Raw genomic sequence first — 18,334 nt, forward strand, 5'->3', positions numbered from 1 at the left:
CATGTTGAAAAATACAACATCTTGGGTACCCGTCAGTCGGGATATAGAGCACGTCATGGGACCGAGACAGCTATGTTGGATCTCAAATCTACACTAGCCAGCATAGCTGATAAAAACCAATCTGCTTTGCTCATGCTATTGGACCTCTCTGCAGCCTTTGACCTGGTTGATCACACCTTACTGGTGTCAAGGCTCGGAGAGGTCGCCAACTGCTCTGTGATTGCATCCAAATGGATTGCTTCCTTTCTGGGTCCCAGAATGGTAAGGGTTTGCGTTGGTGATCATCAATCTTCTCCAATCTCCAAGACTTGCGGAGTTCCTCAGGGCTCCTGTCTGTCGCTGCTGCTCTTTAATCTTTACATCCGGCCCCTTCTTGACCTCTTGAACAAACTAGGAGTGCAATATACAAATTACACCGATGATACTCAGGTTGTTATACAGTTGAGTGGCTCATATAGCAGTGACACGGAAACCATCAACAAAATATACAAAGCCATACAAGATTGTATGGCCTGCAATTCTCTTGCCCTGAACGATAAAAAGACCAAACTCCTTATCGTGGCATCTAAAAACACTCGGGCGAAACTGGATTCCAACTACGACAGTTTCCACATAGCCAACAATACCATTATCGTTCAAAAAAAAGTTAAGACATTAGGAGTAGTTCTTGATGAAGAACTCTCCGTGAAATCCCATGTTTCCAGCATTAAATCCAACTGTGGTCTTGTAAACAAGAGAATAAGATATATTCGACCATTCATCTCAGAAGAGAACTGTGCTCTTTTGTCCACTGCCCTGGTTAATTCAAGATTGGACTATTGTAACAGTCTCTTGGCGGGCACCTCAGCTTCTAATATCCAATCTCCACAGGTGGCACAGAATAATGCTGTGCGTAACATTTTCAATCAGTCTCGTCATACACACATTTCCACCTTTAGGAAAAAACTCCACTGGCTTCCCGTCAAAAACCACATAACACACAAGATGCTTACCACGACCCACAAATGCCTCAGTCTAAGCAGCCCCATCTATCTGTCATCCCGCATTAGCACCAAACCTAATGTGAGGAACCTTCGCTCTTCCTCTGCGATTATTCTCAAACATCCTAAATTCAGGACAGCCAAATTTGGAGGTACTACCCTTGATGCTCAGGGCCCTCTTCTTTGGAACACAATCCCAGCAAAGATACGACAGATCCAAAGCTATTCCGTGTTCAAACGTGCTATAAAGACTCACCTCTTCAACTTGGAATAATCCTCTGACTCTTCCATACTTCTGTTTTATGCCTGTTGTGTTTATCCTTGTTTTGTTCTCTGTGCGCCCTGAGGCCCACGGGCATGTTGGCGCGTTACAAAAATTAAAATAAATAAATAAGTGCTACGGGTGCAGGGCGGGATCACTGTGCCTACCGCAGGGTCCTTGCCATGCTTGTCACAGAGTTCTCGTTGGGCGGGATCGCCCTGGAAGTGTGCGAGGCGGGATCGCCTCTACACTGGGACAGCGGTTGGATCGGAGGCAGGATTGCCATGAGCAGGAGTTTGAGGCGGGTGGAATCACCCGTGGGAATGGATGCAGGTATGGAGGCCAGATTTCCGCGGACAGGAGTAGGTCCAGTAGGATCGCCGGACCTAAGCAGGAGGAGGACACCAGTGCGCAATCTCGTTGCCAGTTGTACCTCTCACAAGAAGGACGCAACACCGGTTTCTATTGCGGACCTTCTCTTTATCACCTCCGCTCAACTTCGCATACAGACAGGAACTGCTATGCCGTGGAAACCCTCACTCCTCCCTGTCCTCCCGCTTCCCGCCTGCTGCCTCGAGCTGCCTTAAAGGCACAGTGGCTACTAACAGTCCCATTCCATTCATGAGGTGATAGTCCAATTCTGTGTGTTTACTTTGCATTCTGGGGCATGTGTTGGATTGACCCTTTACAAAGCCAAGTGGACCACTAGGCTTCAGAATTCAAAGAAGAAAACAAAACAACGCTATCATCTCTCCAATTCTATGTCAAGACAGAGGGGAGCATTAAGCTTCATCTTCTCATTTATTCTACTCTCCAGCAGATGAAGCTTAATGCTCACCTCCTTGTCTTTAATAGAATCAAGAGCTCCCTGAGCTATTAGCAGGGGGAATGTTCATTGGGCATGTAGGGAAAGCATGGTATGTACTTAGAGCCTAAAGTATTCCTACTCGCGTTCAGAAAGTGTCATTTCTCTCATGAATGGCTGTAATTTCATTATTTTCTCTAACATTCAGAATTTAAAAAAAAAAAGTGGAAAAAAAGGCAAACCACATGCAGCCAATCATAAGAGTGATCGTATTGACAAATTAGAATTGGTCTACAGCAGCCTATCAGCCAGCGGTTTACATACAGACCACGCCCACGCCAAAATATACTTAGAACTATTTGAGCGTTTGTATCGATTTGGTGTGTGCTGCTGTTTCCCAAATCAGCTGCTCTTCTTCAGCCTCGTAGAAGAACCGGACAGAAAGGGAAGCGATGACTTCCTTGAAGGGAAATATCGTAATCCTCGGCAGGTAAGATATCGCGTTGCTTGCACTGCTTTGGCAGTGCCAAAGGGCTGCAGTTAAATGACAGCTCAGTAGAGCAATACGAGTCCCGAAAATTGCCATGGAAAGATTGCATTGTTGTATCAAGTAAAAGTGGCAAAATGTGAGGCAACATTGTTTCTTAAATACACCTAAATATGTGCATTGACGCGGGTGGGCACGGAAGTTCTTAAACTCGCACTCTTCATCGGCAGCGCTTTATCAGTGACTATTGTGAGAGTTGTGCGTGTTTTTTTTTTTCTTTTTCAAAGCACATGATAATCACCAATATGAAAAAACAGGAAGCGGAGATTCCATGCGGAAACCGATTTCCTGTGGTTTTCTATGCAGAACAATGCACCGAAGTGCATGTGACCAGTGTTGTCTCTGGAAACCAAAGTTGGGGCGAGGTTTTTTTTTTGGGGAAGACGAAGGGGCAAAAATAGAACGGGGTTGGGGTGGTGGCACATAATGTGAGGGTTGACAATGTATTGAGTAAAACTGTCTTTTAATACGCTGGTTAAAAAGGGTGACTGTACGGAAGTTCAGATTATGTTTAAGATAACGAAAGTTTGTTTTGCATAAAGTTAAACTCCTGTTCAACAGTTGCAAGAAGACCCTCCAAAAATCCTTGAAAGGCATTTAGTCGTACAAGTGTTTTACTGTTTTTCATTGAATGCATGCAGGGGCCAAGTCCTAAAAATAAAAGTGGGGGGACTCGTCAACAAAAGCAATGGGATGTGACGTCACCAGAAATTAGCATATGAAGGTGAAATGTACACAGTTCATTAAATTGGCTTTGTAATAATTTATTTAATGTGATACAGTTTACATTAATAAACTTTACACATACTCTAAAATTTAAACATGTACAAAAATGCCTAAATGACAAATAACTTAAAACAACATACAAAAGTAAATCCTAATGAAGATCCTAAGAGAAATTAATCAGCAGACCAAAAGGTTGGCCAACCTAAGAAATACATGTCTCACTACAATATAACATTAATAGTAATGTAAGAATCGGATACCGAGTAAATGAGGAATAGTGGTCATAAAAATGAATAATCAACACACACACCCAAATTATTCTTCCATCTCGTTTGTGTAACTGGGCGTAAAAATAGATGAGCACAAAGAATAAAAATAAAAATTGGCTTTGCATAACCACCCTAATTGCACAGGACGAATGACATTTGCCTTTCATAAAATCAACACACCCACCAAACCAGGCGAGGAGGATATTTTCCTCTAATAGTGTTTTTGAAAACGTTAAAAGGTGTGTGTTTTACAATCCAAAAACGAATACAAATGTTTTCCCTGGCACTTGAAGTACCAAAATGGGACATTTCACCTTTAGTTGTTTGTTATTTTTCATCAGGTTATATAGTGCAGTGGTGAAGTGTCCAGCCTGCAAACCTGACCACTGTGGTTCGATCCCTGAGTTTGGCTTTAATTCACAAATTCAAGGAAGACTTTCAATGTTTCTCATTTTAGCTGGGGGGTACTGAGTCCACACCTGTGTGTACCCTCGACTTCAGCCCTGAATGCATGTGATCATCTGTTGATGTAACCTTTAAACGCTGAATAAGTGCATAGCAAGAGAAATGGACAGTCTACAAGCACACCTTACTCTTCTCCAAAGTTCCACCTGCAGCACCCCGAATGGCACGGTCTTTCGTAAAGTGCACGCTATGTGTTTTAAACGTATTGCACATAGCAATGTTCTATCAAACCCTGGTCCATTATTTCAAGCTGAACAATAAGATACTGTTTTTTATCTAGCACTTCATAGCGTATACCTCCCTCGTATAAGTGTTATTACTCAATGTGATTGTATTGTGTAGTGGTCCTGTATAGCATACCTCTGAAATGTGTGGTGTGATTTTGCCCAAACAAGGGGTGGCTATAGGGAAGAGGCGGGCACAACATGAGGAGTGCGGGACAGAAGTACCAGAGCCCTGATTGTGGTTTGTGGCTTTGCCATGTGTTCTTGAGTTTATTCTTTTCGATGGATATGTTAATGACTGCACCGGTAGGGGCCCTGCCAGAGCACAATATTTTGTATTTGTTGTGTTTTATTTGTAGTTATAAAGCGCTTTACGCCATAGCATCACACTCTGAGATGTAGCAGACTGTGCAATGAGCTCTACACTGCTTCCCACGGTCCGGATGGTTTGGAGGGTGCTCAAAAGCATACATCTGCCATGTGTGTTATAGTCCTTCTGTGTAGGTTAAATGTGCTAGTAGATTGCAAGTTTTGGGGAAGTGGTTTAGGGCTCCTGAGGTGTCCCACTAGAATTTTAGGGTTGTACTGAATCAGTAAAATTCAAGTTGTGGTGTTATACATCTTGATGTGTTTTTTATAATAATTGTGGGGGGGTGGTGTCATTGTCTTGTGTGATGGGGAGAAAGACTCAGTTGGGTTCTGATCGCCAATGTAATTTTGATCTAAAGTTTGTGCACATTCGTATTGCACATCTCGGTGAGTCGCTCTCTCATCCTGGTTTGAGAGGGTGGTGCTCTTATCAATCTGTGTCCAGATTTGTGATGGCTGTCCTGTTCCACGCCCGCACCCCTCGGCCATGCCGATTCATCTGTGTGGCGTTGGTGGGTCTTACGGCGTGGCTAGAGTTTGAGTCTGGTTCGGTCTTTATAAAATGTCATGCTAGTTTTGTCTGTTGTCTAGTGAACAGCTAGGGTTTCAGAGAGTTTCTGAAGACTAGGTCATTGTCTTTTTGTGCAGAGTTGCCAAGGGATTGAATTTTGTAGCTTGGTTGATAGGAAAGACAAGGATCTTCAAGGTACTCGGTTTAGCAACTTCTGAAGGATGACGTGATACACTGACTCTCTTGTCAGAATATCACAGGTGAATGCTTAATTTGTCATAATTCATGCAGTTGGACATCCTTGGTTTGAAAACATCTGCCCACACTACCCCTGCACTGCAATCTCTATACTGGCTCCCGATCAAAGGGTCGTCTTTCAAACCTTGGTCTTGCCTTACTGACGGGGCACAGGGCCGCAAATACCCCTGGCAACTATAACCTGCCTCAGAATCTGATGCCCACTTTCCTCATTCAAACATCAAGGTTTATGGGGCTAAGTCTTGTGTGTGGGTGGGTTAGCTGTATGGAAGAATGTCTGCCAAATATTGAAAGTAACAGAGGTTGGTGAGGTCTATATGGCAGAGGAGGAGAGGGCGAGAAGGGGGGTGAAGTGTAGCTTGCAATTTCTGTACCTGTTATGTATGGGAGAAGCTTTCACTTCTACTGCCCATGCACCCATGCTACCTGGCTGCAGAAACCTAACCTTTTCTGTTGGGTGATGTCTGGTGTGGGGTACTTGGAACAACCCTGCCTAGGCAGCAATGGATATTCTCGTTTGTTAGTTGGGCCCTTCTACGCCCATACTGCCCTATTTGCTATTTGCATATCGATAGTTGAAACATATTTTCTGGGTTTGTGTCAGCGATTTTGCGGGGCGGGGGGTGCGGGGTTTGACTGTAGTAACCAGATAACTACAGGTCACAGTCATCTATTTTCCAGCTCCCTTTTTTTAGCCCTGGAATGACCCCAACAGCCTTTAGGAATGGTAATTGGGCAACAGGACTAACCCTCTGCTGCTTCTTTACACCATGTATAATGTGCAGGAAGAAAGCTTGCACTTAAGTGCTCGAATGTTCACGTCCTTGCTTTCAGCCCACTTGCTACAGTGTTTTTGTACATTCATTGCAGTTTTCGTTTCAGACTCTTAAGCCAGGTTTCTAAGCACCAGAATGCAATGTGATAACTGGTTTGGCATCTCACTCCTGGCATGCACTAATATGGGGTGACCTTAATGTTGCCGCCATGTCCGTCAGCTGCTGTTAGTCGTTGTTTGACTGAGGCATGCAGCTTGCAAGAGGCTGCATACCCTTAACAAGAAGACCTCGGTCATTATTCAACCACCTAAGAGTAAGCACTTTGGAGGAAACTGCGTCCTTTTAACTAAAACGGACCTCATTCCCAGCGCAGCTTCAAATGATGTGCAGATAGAGACGGCGTTTAGCAGAAGAGGCATCAATTGGTAGTTGGGTTAAAATAATATGCAGTCAGTCCATTTAACAGAAGATCTATCGCCACAAGGCACTGGTGCATGTGGAAACAGGGCAAATGCCCCCTTAGCTCTGTTAGCTATGGGCGTGGGAATCTCCATTTCCCCGGAGTTTTCCGTTTTCTTTTCTTTAAAAAAACAAACATTTTATTCAAGTTTTAAACAATAATGCAGTTGATCACATTACATCCCGTAGGTTCAGAAGCAACACACATGTATAGTCTTCCCTAATGTTCCAGCAGTCTGACCTTTGGACCCATTAATGCAGGTAGTTAATTAGAATTCCTCTTCCCACTTCCCCTGCCGTTTTGAGTTTCTGGCTGTACATCTTAAAATAATTCTGTGCACGTTGTCAGTTTGACTGGCGATTAAACACTATTGGCTTTATTGTCCGGAGCAGATGTGTTTAAAAGTGGCTGTGAATCTTTTGGCTTGCTGCAGTTCCTTATGAACAAATGGGTGCTGTAAAATTCTTCGTTAAACCACGGGATGGGTTGGGCTGGCTGCTTGTTCATATTCGGGGCAGGGGTGGGGGAATGTCTGCCCCATTCGCATCACAACTTGCCACCTATGAACCAGCAGCTCAGTTTCCTAACAGCTGTCGGCACAATGTAAGCATTTACTTTCGCCTGAGCACTTTGACAGGCAAATAGCATTTTTTAAAGTACGCCCCGTGATAAAACTTAAAGGTGGGGCTACCCAAATCACAAGGACAGTCTGTAAACGCTATATTTACTGCTGGTCGATTCTCTGGCAGGGGAGGGGGCCAGGGGAGAGCATGGATCCAATTGCGCCTCTTTGCCACCCTCTAGGGACGCCTATGCATGTGACTGTTGCCATGAACGCCAGTCCCTTTGCGCGCCATCTGTTCACCAGAGCTCCACATCTGCATGCAGGCAGTCCTTGTCACCAATCTGTGCGTACAGGGACTCCCTGCATCAAAAAAACATTTTCCTGCCTGGCAACCAACCTTTATAAAAATATGAGGATGACCTTGGCATGATCTTGCTGAAACGACTCCTGCAACCTTTCCACAGGAAGACCTATTAGGGAAGTGTGCCTTTTTAAAACCAGTCTGGCTGGTATGTCTGTCCAGTATTGAATAGGATTCTACAAAATCACTTTGCAAAGTACAAGTCTCCTCCACCTTGCCGGCCTTCAAGTACTTTTGGGGAGGATTCTGGGCAATATTGCGTTTTCCAGCACACTTGGGGCTTAATTGCCTGATCAACCAGGCCCGGCTCCAGAATGTATCATCTAGGTGGGCCAGAGGTGTTCTTGGGGGGAGGGGGCATCCAATTTCTATTTGGGGTGAGAGTAGCCTAAACCACCCAGGAGCAACATTATATAGCCTTGCAAGCCTCTGGCACAAACAATACACGGGTTAGATTCTGTTTCCATACAGACACTATGGACAGTTACCCAAACTGCATGAGCTAATGAAGATCAGTACTTTGTAAACCGTCCCAGCCATGACATCCTCTGGCTGGGCAGTCTTCTACACTTGTTTGGTCACTTACTCTCCAGTAAGTCGTATGAAAGGAGAAAGGAAGCACTGAAACATGGCCCATACTCACCATCTTGCCCTAGGGGTGTGTGTGTGTGCATGCGAGGGACATAGGCGCACGCATGTTTTTGCATTCCATTGTATACCGTATGTCCCGAACCAGTAGTACACTAGTCTGGTTCTCTCCCTGTTCTCTGCATCTCTCTTCTACTTTCATCCTGCTCCTTCATCCTTCTCTTGCTGCCTGTTTACTCTGTTCTACCTCTTCCTGCCTTTCCTGCACATCTGTCACTTCCTACTTGTCCCTTCCCATCTGTCCCTGTCTTCTTGACTGTTCCTTCTGCTTTTTGACTGTCCATCCTTCTCTTCCTTCATATTCGTTTCACTAGGCTCTAACCCTTGCGTCCTGCCTATCCCTTCTGCCTTCTGTCTGCCCTGCGCCTCTCCTTCCATCCTTCACATACTCTGCGCCTATTTGCTCTACTCTACCCCACCCCTCTATGGCTGCTTGTTACTTCTGTTATCTTCCTGCTCCCATTCATTCTTTTTTTCGTCGCTGCCCCTCTTTCTGCCCCCTCATCCTTGTACTCGCCATTGCCTGGCTCATCCTTGTACTCGCACATCTCTCCCCCTCATGCCTCCTTCCTGCCCATTCTCTTGGCGGCCCCTTTGAAGATAGGCTGTGACTGCCCGATGACCACTGGAGCGCATGGGCATAGGAGTGATGGGAGGGCAGGAGTGGGCATGGGGCACACTGAAGTGTGTTCCTATAATAGAAGGGATGTCCCTCTTCGCCCCTCGCATCTTAAGGCCTTTTGCCTCTTCTCCAACATTGATTGTGCATCGCATCTGCTGCTAGTGTGACCCTGGGACCCCTGCCCTACCCCTGGATATGCATGCAAAATGGGAGAAAGTGGCACAGGCAAGGTGCAAGGGGGTGGCATGACAGGGTGAACAAGAGTCCAGACAACAGGCATGGTAGGGGTAGGAAGAAGGAAGAGCAGTATAGAGGGGCTGGTAAGGTGACAGGAAGAGGTCACAAACATGGGTATGTGTGGGGACGAGTAGGGTGGGGCAGGGAGAGACAAGCTGCAGTTGCTAAGTGTATAAAGAGTTTGGGGAAATATATTCCAGCCAAAAAAGAGACTAAAGGAGAGGAAGGGAAGAAAGAGTGAACAAGGCTGGAATTAATGGGGGGGCCGGGGGAGCTGAGGAGACTGAACAGGGTGATCATGCAATTATCGGAGAGAGCGCGAGTAAGGGAGAAAGTCTGAGGCCAATCCATTGCAGTGTTGCAGGGGGTTCTTGCACCTCCCCTCCCAGAGTTGCAGGAGGAGCCCTTGCCCCCAGTTTGGCACACAGTGCCTACACCCTACTCCCAGTGTCGCGGACGGTACTAGCTCCTCCGCTCGGGCTCTGGGCGGTGACCCCCCCCCCCCCGGTCTCCCCTCCCAACTGTGCCAGCAGTGGGTAAATCAACCTCGGTTGACATAATCAGACTGGGCCAGCAGTCACTACCATTGACTTAGTCGGATGCAGTATGGGATTTCTTCAAACCCCATGCAACAAGATGGAGTCCTCCTTGGCTCAATCTGTTAGCGAGGTATTAATCAATGTCAGTACAGCTGTGTGGACATTAGCCACACCGCCGCCGCTGACAAGTACTTAAAGTTTTCCATGAACCCAGGACTTTTCCAGCAACCAGCATATATTTTATGACACTGCGCGGAGGTGGGGGACAGAATGCAGTTTTCTCCGCAGTTTGCCGCGGGAGAAAAACAGAAGCTGTTAAGCCTCTTATATTCAACTACTCAAATTGCAGTTATCAGACATTGAGCCCCAGGCATCCAGAGCCAATGGCCTGAAACTACCCATTATTAGTACGCTTGTCACTTCGTGTGCTTTCAATCAAGCGAATTTAGCAACGCAGATAAACAAAATTCTTCTCTTGCAGTGTTGCATATAATCCTAATTCGAATGAGAACACACAAGAACAAAAGACTCCTCCCATGCCATGTGGGAGCAGTGGAAAAGAGTATTTTGTTCGTTCTTATTGGAATTTGGATTATATGCGACGCCAGAGAAGCATTTTCTCAATACTCCTACAAGTGAGCTACCTTAAAGATGTCAGTAAGTCCCAAAATGAAGCCCCAAAATTGTGCATTTCCCCAGCGCCAAAAATCTCCTATGCTTATTCGCATTGCAAATCCATACATGTAGCCAACTGCGATTTTCAAAAGAGATGGCACATTTCAAAGCGAGCGCAAGACTCTCTTCAGCTCACCTGTACCCTGCAACACAGGTCTCAGAGCCCGGAAAATCATGAGCTCCTCTAAAGCGGCCGGGATGTCGCAGTGTTCCGGCAAAACTCTGCGTGGGGGGGCAAAATAAAATGTGGTGACCATGTACGTGTGGGGCAAAATAAAAATAACTGCTGTCTGAGCAACTACGTGGCCGCGTGGTTGTAAAGCACCCAAGGACATTGACAGGCCTGATTACACAAAATTTCAGACTTGCACAATTGACTTGTCCAGAGATAGAAGCACTGTAGAGCGTCATTTCACATGGCACTGTGAAAGCTCTGCACCACAGGGTGCCTTGCCAATCAATGAAAGACAAAAAAGAAAAGTTATTAGCGAATCCCTTGAACGATGCAAAGGGGGTCCAAAGCAAAACGAGCACTGACAATACAAACGGTTTGGGATTTTGTGCAGGCATGGAAAAGCATTTGCCAGTCACTGCTGTAGAGGTATTAACTGGCCATCAGGTGCAAAATGGTATGAGTACATTGGTATCTAATAGCACGCCTGTATACCTCCTAATTAACCCAATACTAAGCTGGTAACCACGTGCATGCTGTCTGCATTGTGTGTATAGTTTTCTTTTTTCGTTCATAAACGGAACGAAAAGAAAACTGTACACAAGAAACTCTTGGTCAGGCCTTCTTTCTAGGGGGGGTTAGAGCAGTTTCTTGGGGGTCCTGGCTCCCCTTGCCCCCCTGCTGGAGCCGGGCCTGAGCTGAAACAAGGTAAGCAACTAAGAACACATCCGCTAAAGCATGCACATAATTATCCTCGCTGGACAAGGCCGCAATGTTCAGCGATACAGGTGTGCAGGAGTCGCTGCCCAATTACACGTATGACGAAACGCTAACTCCATGCTTCTGAGCCTTCAATAACTGAGGTCCGGACCCTCTGCAGCAAAGCCCTTGCAGGACATGGCCACGGTGTTGAGCGACGCATGTGTTCGGTGGCGATGGGGTAGCAGTGCAGATTGTGAGCGCGGACAACTTCACCCTCCTTTCTGCATCCGCAAGGTAAGGTGTGAGGAGCGCTAGCACTGCTACAGTCCACACCCTCCTCCTGGCCTTGTGCCCCTTTCCCAACACACACGCGTTCCCCTTCAACCGGTCCTCTAACAACCCCCACATGCTTGCTTCTCCCCTGCCCACATGCTCTCCATTGTAACTAGTCTGCATGCTCTCCCTCTTAAATTAGGCTGTGTGCTCCTTAGCAACTTAGGCTGCTTGCGCTCCTTACCAACTCTGGCATCGTTTGCCCCCTCATATTTTTGGCGTGTGCTCCCTTGCAATTTGGCTGCGCGCACTTGCTCGCATTGTAGGTCCTCTCATCCTGTCCACGCTTCCCCTCCGCTCTCTGACCTATTTTGTCACCATTCCAGTTTTTTGTTTCGTGACTGTACCTTTTGCATTGTCTGCATTCCTCCCCTTCTAGGTGCATTAGTTGTGTACTGTGCCTGGTGTGTGGGGTTTCTGCACTGTACTTTTGTCACTGCTGTTATATTCTAATGTGTTGACATTGTGTTGTCTTACATGGTTCTGGCATTACTGCATTGCCTGCACTCTTTACTCCTTGGTTCTTGTGTCTTGTGCTTTGCTGATGGTCATTGCCTACACTTCTCCTCCTAGGTTCCTTTTTGTGTAGTGTGCTTTGTTGATGTTTCTGTTTTGCATCTGATTTTGTAGTCTCTATGCTTCTTATTTAGTGCTGTGCACCCCTCCCTTTTGTCCTCCCCTCTTCTTCATCCCGTCTGCATCCATCGCTACCTCCTCCTCCCCCTCCACCCCCTCGCACTGCTTGGGCTCCCTTCAACCTCTGTGGCACTCTGTCTCACCTGTCTTCTCTAACTGCTATTCTGTTGACGACTATCCTATCCCTCTCACTAAGTCTGGCAGACAGAAGTGCCAAAGGGGCATCCTGGTCTCCAACCCAGGCCTCCCTATCGCTGATACCTACACCAGTGCTTCCTCCAGACAGAACCTTACCAACATCCTCTTTGTCATTCCCTCTCCAGGCCTATGGGCCCCCATATGGAATCTGTTCTCTCTCCTTTTTCCTCTGCCACCATTAATGGTGGCACCCAGTGGGAGGCCCTCCTGGCCCCCTTCCATTCATATCTCTAAGACCATCATTAATGTCTACTTAAATGGCACTGTCTTGGTCCAGGGCCCTCAGGCCAATCTCTTCCTTTATTCTCCTGCTGTCCCTACCTACCCCTCTCTGGCTCCGCTGCTGCTGCCACCTCTCCAGCACCCTTTGCTGCTTCTTTGGCCACCCTGTTGCCTACTTCCGCCACCACCTCTGGCACTCTTCTTCATCTCTGCCTTCTCTCCCATCCCCGGGTACCTCCAACATTTCAGCAGAGCGTACCTCTGGTCACTACCCCTCCACAGAAGTCCTTCAAAGGTGGCAACCTGTTCCCATCACTACTCTCAACTCTTGCTCCACTGTCAAACATTCCTCTGACAACTGCCGTCTCCTGTAAGAGCTTGATTTGGTTGTACTCTGTCTCACTGAGACTTGGTTCACGGCCAGCTCTGTCGCGAGTTTTGACACTCCCATCCTGATGACTATAACATCCTCTCCAAACCCAGAACCAAACGTCCCAGCAAAGGTGTAGCCTTCATTTTTAGTCTACCATAGGACATTTTCCCAAAGTGGACCCCTGCCTCCTGCATTCCAATGCAGGATTACTCCTATGAATGCCTGGTCTGCTCTCTCTGTCTCTCTGTCTCACCTTTTTGGATGTTCTGATCTCTTCAGACCCCACCCTGTTTCCTCCCACCCCTCTCTCTACCCCTCAGGTCAAACCGACCCCAGCTGGGTCACCTACCTTCTTGGTCATCCGGCCTATGAAGCCTGTGTCCGTTTAGGCTTTAGCCGCTACTTTTTCTCCTCCTCCTACACCTTTGGCTAACTCACACTCTGACACAGCCCTCTCTAATCACTCTTGACGTCCTTGCCCGGATCATTTGGAAGCCCACATACAAGTGCAAATGGAGGGCATCATGCGCACCCTCTGACAAACAGGCCTGCCGCCTGCTACAAGGCAGTACAGACTATGTCCTATGTGGGGTGATAAAAATACCAGGGGGCCATGCTTAAGCACTCCAGTCCTAGGGCCCATATAGTCTACCATAGGACAATATAATAAAAATGAGTTGCAGGGGGACTTCAGTAGAAGTCGAAGATCCTAGAAACTAAAAGGTTAAACAAAGCAAAATGTTTAGGTGTCCCATAAAATGGGACAGCAGATGGCGCAGAGTTTTATTTTTGGGTTAACACCCATCTGCACAGAGAGGTTGTCCTCCACCAATACAGGTCCTCTAACAATGCTAGGGGTACCCCATTCATGGTGCAGCTATGGTGGGGGTCAAGTAAATATAAAACAGACATTTCCAAGAGCTGCAAAAAAACTAATTTGTTAGACTGAACTGAATCTTAGTTACTCTGCTAGTGGTATCCCTTAGGTAGATATCCAAATATTAGTTTCCCTTTTTTTAAGGGTCCAAATGTAAACATAAAGTTGCTAGAAAAACAAATTTAATAACCAAGAAAAATTGGTAAGGAAAAATGAAGAGGTTTTGGCCTGAAGGTTAGACAAGATAAAAGTTCTGTGAAAAACATAAACTGTTTTTGCATAACAAAGACCATTCTAATGTATTATGCAGACCTAAGTCAAAAAGTGAATTCATAAGTGTTGGCAAATCTGCCAACATGACAGCAATATAGTGTTTGAATAAACAAACAGAATTAGATCAAATTAAATCAGATCAAGTGAATTAAAGACAAACAAGAACTATTTACTTGTTGCAGGTATACCTATGCATTTGAAAGAGCATCAGTCATTTCCAACTTTGGGGTGTTCTAAAAAATGTTTTGTAGGAGTCCAAACTAAGAACAGCCCAATGCGTTTTTGACAAAGCCACCTGCTTGGCTTGAAATAAATTGCCTTCCTCAGGGCGAATAAACCCCTGAGGGGTGGGGGGAAGCAGACAAAAAAATATACAGATTAAAATAGAAAAAGGGATCACATATGTGTATATATTTGCATTTGGACAAGGGTTGCATATTGCACTGCATCAAAAGTTCTAAGTTGATTGGACTCAGTTTATCATGTCCTAAAATAAACTTACCCTAATCATTAGTGGGTAGAAAATGGAGGACAATGCCGGTGGTGAATCAATACAGGGTCAACCTAATCAACTTAAATTTGGGTCAAGTCCCTGGACAATAACCAAATCTCTAGGGTCAATTTTTGCAGCCAGTGACTGACATGTAATCCAGAGTTGTAGCTGGTTCAGTAATTGCCAAAGTAATGCCCCAGAACGACTAAGACCAAAATGGTGGCAATCTTGGAAGAGCCTGAAACAACTGTCAAGACGAGGACAATTGCTAGAAGACCACGCTACTGACCAAGAGGGGCAGAATCTGCGAATGACAGCAAAAGGAACCTTCTTCACTGAAGCAGCAGAAGAAAGACACCTATGTGGTGCGAGCACTAAAATTGCAGGCAAGTCCTGGGGCTATAGCTTTTATGACTAGTTAAAACACTGCCATTTTGGAAGGAATGTTCTGCGTAAATGGGCCCGGTGTGGGGCTCAATATAGGCCAACATGATGTTACAATAAGAATTATCGTGTCTAGGCAAAAATAAAGGGCAGAGCATGTGAGATGTGGTTGTTATCCAGCAGCACAGCGTGCTAGTCAGTTATTGGTTTGCATTCTCATTCTTGCGTAGATCATGCACCCAAGGATACATGGGCATGCCCATTGCCCCTTTTTGACCCATATGCAGAACTGTCATCTGTCGAGCCCACATTGGCATTATGGATAAAATAAATTGAAATGGCCATGGACTTCAAAGATATTACTACGCTCACAAAGATGCGTTCCCACCTGCTGTTAAATGTTGGAGATGATGCCGTGCACATCTTTAACTCGCTTCCAAGCGCACCTAACTGACAACGAATACAAAGTCATTGAGAGCTTTGCCATATTCGACTCTAAACCAAGAAGTTTGAAAATTGATGACTCTAAAACAGAAAAAAGACGAACAGAAAATAATAAAAATTAAAAGGAAAAACATCTACGAGGAGTTCACGTGCATTTCTGAGTAACTTGACATTGCCGATAAAACAAAATATTTTGCAACAACTAAGTCAAAAAAGTACACATTCAATTAAAAATGACAAAGGGGGACACCAAACTGGAGTCTCTAAAAGTAGATGGAAATCCAACCAAAAAAAGCGAAGATCAAGAAATTCAGGAATTGCTCATGAATTTATCAACATATTCTGCAGAAATAGAAAAGTACATTAATTGAGCCTAAAAGAGATGGAATCTCACGAGAAGAACAAGATTAATCATTATACATTGTAGATGTATATGAACAAGGATATTCTACGAATACAGAGAAAGACATTCTCTCATGATCGATATCTCAGATGTCGATCTAGAGATATCAGTAACATCATGGTCAACAACAGACAAAACATGGAGAGAGAATCACACATCTGGTAGGATAGAAAGACCAAAATCGGGTGATCTTCTCTCGCAAACTTCCACAAAATCTAATTTCCTAGAAATACTCATTATTCGACGAGTCCAAAACATATGAGAGATGGAAAATTTCCAATTCGAAAAATGGAGAGAAGTGGTCAGCTAACATACGATGACAATGAGAAGTATCTAAACAATAGAAAACATGGAAAAATGCGACAATAACAACCACAGCCAACGAAAGCCCCGACCATATCTTTATGCTCATGGAATACCTTTTTGGAAACCCCAACTCAGACCTACTGATGTTTGATGTGATATGTCTACAGGAGACGTGGATATCACAACAACCGGTATATAACGAGAATGAATCCTGCAATCTTGAGAACAAAGGTTTGACCTTCAGCAGATCTTTTGACGTTGATTAAAACAGGGTCCTGAACAACCTCTGGATGGCCGGTCCGGCGGAGTACAGGAGGGTTGTGCGTTTCTCTGTGTCCTTGATTTCCACCGCCTCAAAGTACAGCTACAGGTTCTCTACCCAGGCTGTACACTGGGGACCCAGGCTGGCTGGGGCACCCACGACATTGAACGGATATAGCAGCGCAACCTGACCACCCTGCCAGCACACCACCTCATCCCCCATGACTGGTACAGGGCGTGGCACAGTTTGCACTCGCATTCTCTCTGATGGGCCCCTGGGGCTGGGGCTGGCTGAGTCAAAGTTCTTGAGGGCGCACAAGCACTCCTTGAGGAGCCGCTGCCCTGTGTTCGTGATTGGGTGGTAAAGGTGACACACGCAACTGTTCCCCTACCTTGCTGAGTCCAGGTCCCAGAGAGCACACAAGCACTCCTCGGGGAGCCGCTACCCTTGATGGGGTCTGGGGCCAATGCAGAAACACATGGAGTGATTGGAGATTGCCTCTGCCCTGAGAGCACCGGGCACCTAGGCCCTCCAACCCTCTCTAGGGAGGACCTTCCTCCTCCGTCTTGCCTCGCCATTGTAGAATTGAAAAACAAAACGATATTTTCCTTCCTTTTCTGTTGGCCCGTTGTTCTTGGGCTTCTAGGCTTCTTCTTATGGCCAGCTGCTTTGTGTGTTCCATGGGATTCACCACTGCGGGCCCAGTTGTATGGGCCGTGCCCCCTTCCTTTGTGTCTGGGGCTGATGAGACAGAGGCCACGCCCCCACCCAGGCCGCCCCTTGGGCAGAACCCAAAATACACTTTCTGGGCCAACTTTCACCAGGCGAGTCCGGGCCTTGATGGGGGCACACCCGCCGGTCTCCACTTCTGGCGGGCTGCAGAGATGTCTCACTGCCGCAGCTTGGGCCTCCAGGCTCCGCCCCCTTTTTCATTCATGGCTGCGGTCTCCACGCGGCTCCTGCCATGCAGCAGGCGCCGGCACAGAACTGAGCCACCCTGGATGAGCGGCGGCTCCCGGCCCCACAGCCGCTCCTGCAGGCACCAGGCGACCTGTTCCTTAGCAGTAGCACGAGGTCCCTGGGCCACCTACAGGAAACCACGCACCTCCTCCTCTCACCGTGGCCGACGCCACGGGACAATGGATGCAACGGGCCTTCAGCGGCCCACACCTGCACTGATGCGCAGGGCCCGACTGCCCTCGTCGCCAATGTGGTGGCCCGCCTCCGGTCACCGGGGCGGGCCACGGATGGAGTCCGGATCACCCGACGAGTCCGCCACGCTGGGGGCACCCAACAGACCTTGGGCAGAGGACACCCTGCAATGTCCGGTTCACCGGACCAGCTACCTCTGTTTGGATATCTCCCCACGGCAGGCAGCCTCGGCACTGGGGTCACCCAGGCCGAGCTGCTTCCCCAGGCTGCGATCACATGGCTTCAGGCACCCAAAGAAAACACACACACACAAGTTGCCGCTTCCTGGGGCTTTGCTGCACTGCCTATAACGTGCCAGCAGAGCCCCTTTTTATTAGAGGATCGTCATGACATCGTCACGACACTGCCTCGCACCAAAACACTAGCACACTCACACCACGAACGTTGGTCCACCCATAACCATGGGCTCACATTTGAGGGAGGGGGGGTGCCACATTACATTTTGCCGCCCAGGGCACTACGGATGCTAAGGCTGGCCCTGCCACCCCCAATATGTTTGGTGCCCCCACAGGAGCTGAGGCTCCAACCCTCTCACCAAAGCCACCTCTCCTGCAGTCACGGCCACTCACACTGTCAGTGTGAAGAGCCAGCCCTGCGCTCTCTGCCTTCTATAGCAGTGCTGTCAGCATCGGCTCCCTGCACATGCCATCATCCAGGCCGATGCAAGCCCACGTACCTGAGCCAGCAGCATGCTTCGGGCTCCTGTATCGCCAAGCAGACGCTTCAGAAAGCCTTTAGTCACCAC

The 18,334-nt window shown here is 47.0% G+C and overlaps 1 protein-coding gene across 1 annotated transcript in view; it reads left to right on the forward strand.

The window, feature by feature from the left end:
- The first annotated feature begins 2,383 nt into the window (after positions 1 to 2,383).
- Positions 2,384 to 18,334, forward strand: part of CRYL1 (crystallin lambda 1) — a 713,614-nt gene continuing 697,663 nt past the window's right edge. The window contains exon 1 of the mRNA XM_069640696.1: positions 2,384 to 2,537. Within this exon, the coding sequence (XP_069496797.1) occupies positions 2,500 to 2,537 (38 nt within the window). The 5' untranslated portion in view covers positions 2,384 to 2,499. The remainder of the gene's footprint in view (positions 2,538 to 18,334) is intronic.

Source organism: Ambystoma mexicanum, chromosome 7q (genome assembly GCF_040938575.1).
Source record: "Ambystoma mexicanum isolate Mex_15411 chromosome 7q, UKY_AmexF1_1, whole genome shotgun sequence".
Lineage (NCBI taxonomy): Eukaryota > Metazoa > Chordata > Amphibia > Caudata > Ambystomatidae > Ambystoma > Ambystoma mexicanum.